At 43.9% G+C, this 9,009-nt stretch overlaps 1 protein-coding gene across 1 annotated transcript in view; it reads right to left on the minus strand.

Annotated features, from left to right (window-relative positions):
• Positions 1–2,137: 2,137 nt before the first annotated feature.
• LOC310800527 (plexin-B2-like) overlaps positions 2,138–9,009 on the minus strand; it is a 173,234-nt gene continuing 166,362 nt past the window's right edge. Inside the window, exons 33-37 of the mRNA XM_083663138.1 lie at positions 8,057–8,204; positions 7,653–7,717; positions 7,328–7,403; positions 6,324–6,398; positions 2,138–5,796 (exon numbers count right to left, since the gene is read on the minus strand). Coding sequence (XP_083519264.1) covers positions 5,692–5,796; positions 6,324–6,398; positions 7,328–7,403; positions 7,653–7,717; positions 8,057–8,204 — 469 coding nt within the window. The 3' untranslated portion in view covers positions 2,138–5,691. The remainder of the gene's footprint in view (positions 5,797–6,323; positions 6,399–7,327; positions 7,404–7,652; positions 7,718–8,056; positions 8,205–9,009) is intronic.

Genomic DNA, 9,009 nt, shown 5'->3' on the forward strand with positions numbered 1-9,009 from the left:
ACTTTACAATATTACTTTCTGTGTAGAGTAACTCATTACTTATTACACTACTTTTGCATTACTTTCACCAAAATAACAGCAGCAGCAGAATGACATTGCCGCCCCGGAACCATCCCGAAAAATAATTTCAACCACCTTGAAGTCAGTGTAAACAGTCCAAAATTCTAAATGTTATTATTTTCCTTTCTTATTGTCATCTATAGTGGTTATTTGCATAAAAACACACAGTTTGATTAGGAAATGATTGTATCTTTTTGTAATATGTGCTTTGATTTAATAAAATGTATCTCAATTTGTAACTTGAGTTAATTGACAAAGTAACTGGTATAATATTACTGAGATCCTATAAGTAATAAGTTATATTACTGAGTTACTGCTAAAAGTAATATATTACATGTAATATGTTACTTTTGTAATGAGTTACCCCCAACACTGTACTTCACTATCTAGAAGTTTATGTTATAAGGACTAGACTGTTTTTCTTATAGTTTCATTCTCACCACTCTTACCACTTACAACAAAAATCTCAGGTGTGTGTGCCTATGCCATACATCTTCTCAGATGGTGTCCTTGGGGTAATTCTTCTCAGATGGGGGGGGGGGGGTCATTTGGGGATCTTGACCTGAAAAAGTGTGGGACCCTCTGGTTTGGAGGATTTAAAATCTACTCATCATATCATCCCGTTAGGCTAACCCAGCAGGATGTCACATTTCACAGGTGAATGCAGGTTCCAATTAAAGATTAAAAGTAGACCCAATACAAAAAAAGTTGTCTTTTCATTTGCTCTCAGGTTAATCCTGGGACCTACGCTCTACAAAAACTTCTTGGCAGCTTTTAAATTATTCATCAAAACTGTTTAAAATGACACCACCGTCATTGTTTTATTTTCACCAAGTTCACCTCTTCCCCCCCGAGGCAGAGGAAATCAAAGCCAAATCTCATTAGGTTTGAAACATGTGGAGGTGCAACGCAGCCTGCTGGTAAACACCACCATCTCCTGCAGGAGAGACTGGCTGCTGTGCGTTGGGGCCTCCCAGGCAGGGAAACTGATGCCAGGAGCATGCAGATTTTAACCCAATTTCTGCTAAGAAACCCTGCAAAAGAGGCTTACTTGAAATAATTATGGGCTACTCGGTGTGCCATGTTGTTGTAGTAGCATTGATTTTCTGGAGGTGGAACTAGTGCATGAGAGCAATGCATGGCGAATAGGGTTTCGCTCCCCTCCAAACGATATAGGACTAAAGCCATACATTTAAAGATGAATGTACGTTCTTGCCTTTGATTTTCCTTCAGATCAAGGATAGCGTGTATGTGTATAAGATGCGGGGCTTGCGATAATTAAGTGTAATCACTCTTGCTTTGGTAGCAGCCCTTGAAGTTAGTCTCGCGGTGCAGCCTATCTGAGGCTGCATCATTCTGCCTAGTTAGAAGTCGGCCTCCACGGGCCCAGCCCGTCTTTGATATCGCCACCCCTGCGTCGAGGTTTGTTAAGCAGCCAGATGAGGCAATTTTGCCTTTCATCTTTCCTCCCTTTTTTAAATTTCATTCTTAGCAGTCGCTACTTAATGTTTTCACAGCAATTTTCTGCCTTCACTGGGGACCACAGAGATGTTGGTATATTATAATTCATTTCATGCAGACCTTGGTTTTCGGTATTGTAAGCATTGTGACAGGCAAATGCTGGGTATTGGAAAACTAGATGTATCCAGGGACCATAAAAGGCTAGATATGAAGACTGATACTGTCACACAATGGGTAGTAACACTATAATGTACAAGAACATCTGTTCTTGGAAGTAAAACTCATGTTGCAAGTGCTTGGGCATCTCCTCCAGTACATGGTTGGGGTGTGAGAGAGATTATTCTTGTCATAAATCATTTTTATTACTCCTGCTTATGCATAAGCAGTGAATCTGATGTAGAGTTCAGTATCATGTTACCGAGCTGCTGTACAGATGCCAAAGACCTAGATATTCAGTTCCTGAGACAAGCTGCTTGCTTGTGCTGGTGAAGCAGCTCGACACTTTGTTGCCTGAGGCGGTTTTTAAGCCATGCAATATGCATGAGAGGTGAGCGTGTCCAAATGAAACAAATCGAAGCTATGAAAGTGAAAGAAACACAGCAGATACAAAGGGCATTAACGTCTCTGAGTTTATTCACGGAGGAGTGTATGATGAAACCTGTGAGTGGTTAACCGCTCCGTCCACACAACCTTTGGAGGAGTTGGGTTCATCCAGTACAACCAGATCATGTACAAGATCAACTTCTTCTGAGCTGCCTTGCATGGGGGGAAAATGTTGGCTTCCTTTAACGGTCCTGTATTGAATATGAAGTGTCCCAGTTTCTTTTATCATCACGGCACATTCACAAGTTTCAAAATGGAAAAAAGGTCTCGACAACTGCACAAACAGGATTTTTTTTCCCAGGACTCAATGCATAGGATTATACAGTTAGAATACAGTATTTCAACAATTTCTTTTTACAAAGGTTTATATGGTATAGGAAACAAAAAATAAAAATAACAACTGCACAGCAGTAAGAAAGGTAATTTGTCGAGTATAGATAGTCATTTATCATACACACTGTGGAATATCTTCGAAACACAGGGCGAAAAAGAAACACCATTAGAACAATTTTGCGATTATACTCAATAATCTACATAGGGATGCCCTTTTGACTTCAGACTAATTTAGGAATGTCAGACATTTTCATGGGAAACCCAAATCACATTGGCCAATGTTTTACATCGATTCATTTGGGCTTTTTTGCCTTAGCCACCAAAGTCCTACTAAGCACACACGCCACAGACATCCAAAGGAAACGCACACATGGAAACCGCAACCATAACATAAATCATACTGAAATGTCTCCAGCCTATTGGCACACAGACGGCTGCAGCGGGGCAGCTAGCATTTTTGACAGCACACAAGATATCACAAGTCCAAATACATTGCTGTTGTCTATAGCACTATCATCATAATCACCTAGGTTTACCGATAGAATAATTTAGAAACAATATATATGTATCATCCTATTCAATAAGGCACATTTTTGGTTAAAGAAAGGCTCTGAAAGAAGCGTCTTGCATCACTCTGTCAGTGACAGGAGTCAGTGGTAAACAACAAGGATGGAGTCTGCAGTCGGCATGCAATTAAGATCAAAAGCCTCCCCCTGCTGATTCCATTATACAGAGTGCCACTCTGCACTGTGCCGAGTGCCACTCTGCACTATGCTGAGTGGGCAGTGCCAAGTGCTGTTGGTCAGGATGCCAGGGTGCCATGCTGAGGAAGCAGGCAGGGCGACAGACAGGCAGGCAGGCAGGCAGGCAGGCAGGCTCAGGCTCTGAGCAAACCTCACTTTAGCCAAGGCAGGAATCGCTAACATTCTGGGGTCTTCATGTTTTGTCACTACACACATCCTCAGATAGAGGGCGCACAATTAAACCATTTGTCAACAGGAGTATACGATTTTCGGATGAAATGTAGGGGGGGCACTGAATATAGCCCAAGAAAAATCAAAACAGACCATCCCCGCCCTGTTGACCCTTGGCGCTGACATTGACATATCAATATTCCAATTACTATAACAATTATGTACATGATTAAACCCGACCTCCTCCACAACATCAGACCAAGGCTAAAAACAATTATAACTTGTTCAAAACGTACCATTTAAGTACCAACTGCATCTCTGGCCAATTATTAACATCAGCAATATTTCATTTCAACAGAGGAGGCAGACTGCGTGTTGATTATTTGGAACATTACAAGGGTAATACTATAAAATGGCACTACATAAATCATAACACTGAAAATGCATGAATCATGAAGATGGATAATTTTCTAATGTATTGCTGAATTGCTACCGTAGTTGAATGTGTTTAGTAAGATAACGTCGCTGTCTAATGTCTCGGCACTACAGCTTTGTGGCTTATGGTACATTGACATTATTGCAGGAATATGAGTGACGTAGCTCCATGACACAATATCATTGTTCTTGACACAGCGAGACTTACATAACTAGTTTTTCCTCCTCTTTTTTTTAGCAAATAAAAATCTTTGAAAACAATCATTCAAAAACTGAACCGTCCTTTAAAAACTTTTGACTGTTGTATTTCTGTGCTTTAGTTGGAGTGGAATGTATCACGACACTGTACAATAAAGGGAGACAGACTGTGCTATTTATCGATTTCCACAAGCACATACTGCGATCGAGGTTGAAGCAAAAGTGAGTACAAAACAAAACACACAATTGAAACATTTGTTTAAACTATTGGTGACCTGTCATTCGTAAGAGCCTGTGCATCGCTAGATCGGCCAATGTCCCTGTCAGGACCCTTTGGTCTCTGTCATATAGCTCAGTGAGCGCGCAGGCTCCGGTGTGTCACTGGGTACGGGGCCCTTTTCACAGCAACCGTATCTGAGGTGGTAAAGCAGATGTAACCAGGGGCGGACTAGGATCATAATTCAGGCCGGGCATTAGATACCAAGCAGGCCAGGCAGATACGGGCCCACGCACAGGGGCGAAAAATTTGGGCCGTTTGAAGCTCAATTTGGGCCGTTTGAAGCCCAATTTGGGCCGTTTGAAGCCAGATTTGGGCCGTTTAAAGTCAGATTTGGGCCGTTTGAAGCCCGATTTGGGCCGTTTGAAGCCCAATTTGGGCCAAGTCCAATTTTACAATGAGATGCACCCACTTTAAACCTGAATAAAGTAATAAAACCACTAGTAAACCAGTAGGCGGCGCCTGGCCTGCTGTTCAGTGAGTGGCCTGGCCTGGCCACCGGGCATTTGCCCGACGTGCCCGATTATGCAGTCCGCCCCTGGATGTAACCAAGGGCCCTGGCACTGGCACATGGAACCATCATTAACGGTATTGGGTACACCCGCTTTACTTCCTGCTTCACCACCTCAACGGTTGCTGTGAAATGGGTCTATGGGGGGATTAAAACGACAGAAAGTGGGCGTCCCTTCGCCCTCAAGCCTGACAGTAGGCACCCCTGTGTGTGCACATACATCCACGCGCGCATTTACAAACGCACGTAAACGCGCACTTACGTTTAGGGAGAGCGCGCGCGCTTTGCCTCACGTCCACGCCGTACTTCACATGCACACACACACACACACACGCACACACACAGGCTAATAGAAACACTATGCGCACCACAAGGCGATCAATTTAAAAAGATATTTTTTTTTTCCTTATAAAGCTTTCCGCATAAAGACTGCACGATAAAAAAAATATATAATACAATTCTTAAAACCATTTTTTACACAGGAAGAAATTGAACATCTGATTATCTCCTGTGCCAGTGTTGCACACAGGGGCTTAATTCTCAGACTTGTCCCGCACTGCATTCTGGGAACAATATCCAGTGAAGCGTGAGTGAGTGCACAGGACCTTCAAGGTTTTGGCAAGTGAGCTTTAAGGCGTACCTATGACAGCGTAACCCATCATTTTCTCCCTCCCCTTTCACTCTATCTGTATTTCATTAGTCCCTGTTACTCCACTGTGCTGCAGACACTTAATTGTCCCAGGGTTAAAAATGTACAATATATCTGCCCGCCTCGGTCCCTTCTCTCCTTTCCTGATTCCCTTGTTTCCTTCTCTTGACAGAAGAAGTAAGCCCCTGTGGACACTGGCAGTACCCTACATTCCCGATCCCTCCCTCGCTCCCTCCCTCCATCCAGTGGGTTAGAGATCCGTCACTTTGTTTTCCAGGGCTGCTGCTATCTGCTGGAGCCGCAGGGTCAGCTGTTTACTCTGGGCAGCTGGGTCGTCTTCCAGGGATTGGATGATCTGGAAGGGGAGGTAGGAGCGGGGATAGGAGGACAGAGAGAACGGAGGAGACCGAGGGAGGAGGAATTAATGAGGAACCGCGGCAAAGCATAGAAATGGGGCGAGATAGGTTGATAAGAGTAATAGAGAGAGAGAGAGAGAGAAAAGGGTGGGGAGTGGGAGGAGAGGACGGCGTTATTTGACATCAACAGTCGTGTCATATAGGCGGTTATTGTTTATGAGCAGCACTCAGAGAGACTGACGGGCCTATTTGTTTATCCAACTCCTTCATTAGGTTTTGTTTATCCGCTTTGTGTGACCTCAAGTGGCGATGCACAATGGCCGCCTCAAAATCAATTTCCAGAGCAATTTTCCAACTCATGTACCGCAGAAATGCTTTCAATTAAAATTGCATACAATCACTCTTCTGGCATATCAGGAGTGCAGGGAGGAAAAGAGAGGGAAACCAATAATATAGTGGGCAGTAGTGCATTCAGAGGAATAGCCTCCGTTGGGTGCGATAGGGAAGAGAAGGGCCTGGCTCTTACCCCGTCATAGTATTTGCTGGCATACTGGTAGAGCTGATGGAGGGCCACTTGTGTGTTGAGCTTGTCTGTGTGAGTCTGGAGAACAGGAGAGGCAATTTAGAGTCAGCTTAGAGAAAACAGAAAAAGGAACTTTAACCTACTTTTTATTATGTTTAAAAAATAAATACATAATATCCAGTGTTTCCCATACATAAAGGAATTTGTGGCGGGCCGCCACAAAAGGATTTTGACCGCCACAAAAAGATGTTGACCAAAAAAAAAAAAAAGTGCACCTGAACGCAACATGCAAGATACCCGCTGAATAAGTGTCCAATAAATGTTCATGTCATTCTGGCCAATACTTCTGTTATAGCATTTCAGTCTGGAATATGGAATATCTTTCAATAATCTATGATTTAGCTGCTAAATTGTCAAATACCACCATCTGCTCGCTACCCAGGCACTTATGTATGTACTTAACCCAACTAACTTAACCTAACTAACTATCCGGTGTGCACAACACTGTCAGCCTAAACTCCGGCTGACACCCCAAAAACCTACAATCCGCTACAGAAAAATGTATATTGTTTGTTTATTAACTGGCCCCTCGCCTTCTATCATTTCACGAAAGTGGCAAAGCAAGTTGAGTATCCCTGACCTATAGGGAGAAATTTAGTTTGTCATTGTAAACCCACAGCACAGTAATGATGACATGTTCTTCATAGATGTAGCCTTTTAATTTTGCTCTTAAGCTTTCTCAAAGTAAACCAAATTCATGCATTTTACTTTAAAATGTTTAAAAAAAAATCTTGAGGGGGGGCATGCCCCCGCACCCCCCTAGGGGGTCTGCGGTCCCCCACCACAAATACTCAAAATCCTGTGGGAAACACTGATATCCTAACATTAAATAGACATGCTAGCCTTTGCAAAAAAAATAAAAATAAAAAACACCACATTATTTGCCAGGAGGCACTGTACAGTAACTGACAGTGAGAGCAATGGAAGTGACAGCTGTGTTTTCTTACCCGTGACACCTCCGCCAGGTGAGTGTTCATGTCCTGGTCACTGACCGATACCATCTGCCTGATGCCCTTGTAGTAACTACACACGCACGCACACACACACACACACACACACACACACACACACACACACACACACACACACAGACACACACAGACACACACACACACACACACACACACACACACACACACGACAGAGGACAGAAAGAGGTTAGATGATTATCAGTATACAAGTGATATTGACAAACCTTTCACCATCAGCATTTTAAGCGGGGACGCAAACAAGCGATGAGATGCTGATTTGTGCCGTGCTGGCAGGACTTACTCATCCACCATCTTCTTGTAGGTGGAGATCTCCTTTGCATAGAGTAGTTTGTTACTTGGAGAGTCCTGGGGAAACAAGGAAGACACTTCAGATGCGTTGACCTCTCTGACCTAGCCTGGGTAAACCCATCCCCCACGTGACCTGCTCTCAGACCTGTTCTCAGTCACTATGTGACTATCCCAGCCACCACGTGACCTGCTCTCTCAGTTCCCAGTCACTATCACTATGTGATAGTGACTGGGAACTGAGAGAGCAGGTCATGTGGTGGCTGGGTTTACCTAGGCTATCTCTGACCTTCCTCTTGCCACTCTTAACTTCTCATATAACCTGGTTCTCCTCATCCTACTCCCGCTCCCCTCTTGCTCTCCTCTCTCCTCCTCCTCCTCCTCCCTGCTCCCACTCACCCGGCTGAGTTTGTGCTCGCTCTTGGTGCAGGCGTCCATGAAGGTCTGGGCGACGACGGAGAGCGAGGCGTCCACCACCTCCGTCACGTGGACGTCGAAGATGAAGTGGGGGTTCTTGAGGATGTTCACCCAGAATCGCAGAGGCAGGCTGGATGGAAAAGGGCGCCAGAAGAGTCTATCATCATGGTTGTTTCATTACTACTGCGATCGCTGCCGAATGGGAGGAGAAGTCATCAACCACAACCATCATCAGCTATAAATTTAATTAGATGATGCGGCGTGGGTCCGGGAGGCATCTCATGTGTGACAGCGTTTGCCTCAGGCGCAATTGAGTGCCGTACAAGATGATAGCAAATGTGTGTCAGTGTATTTACAGCAATTCCCCTCAACTGGCAATTAAATTAGCATTTCATATTATACTGTCCTCTTATCCGTTGAGAAATGCCGCTCAATATAAATTAAACACTGTACACAAAAATAGTTTTGGGATTCAAAGGCAGGCAGTAACAAAAAGGCACCTATGCTAAACACTCCTTGTCCTTGGATTCTCGTCTAGCCTAATGAATGGCGATTAGAAATGTTTAAGTACCGGCAAAACTTTGACCTTTGACCTCCTTTGTAGTCTGTAACAACCTAAAGCACTGACTACATAATATATGCTTGAGTACACTCACTAATTTCCATTCTGAACGCATAAACACAGGCTCCGTACAAGGCTTCTGAATACCGTGTGAACCGTGAATTCCAAAGAGCTCCTAAATAGATTCTGGAAAATTCTCTTCCCTGATCAGTGCGAAAGCCATGCCACCTGAGAGATGGAATATATACACAGTATAAATTCATATTGGTTTGGTAACATCTCCGGGGATGGCTGCAGTGAGAATACAACAGAAGCGTAAAAGAACGCGCACACACACACACACACACACACACACACACACACACACACACAC

The sequence above is a fragment of the Poromitra crassiceps genome (genome assembly GCF_964638095.1).
Source record: "Poromitra crassiceps genome assembly, chromosome: 30".
In the NCBI taxonomy this organism is placed as follows: domain Eukaryota; kingdom Metazoa; phylum Chordata; class Actinopteri; order Beryciformes; family Melamphaidae; genus Poromitra; species Poromitra crassiceps.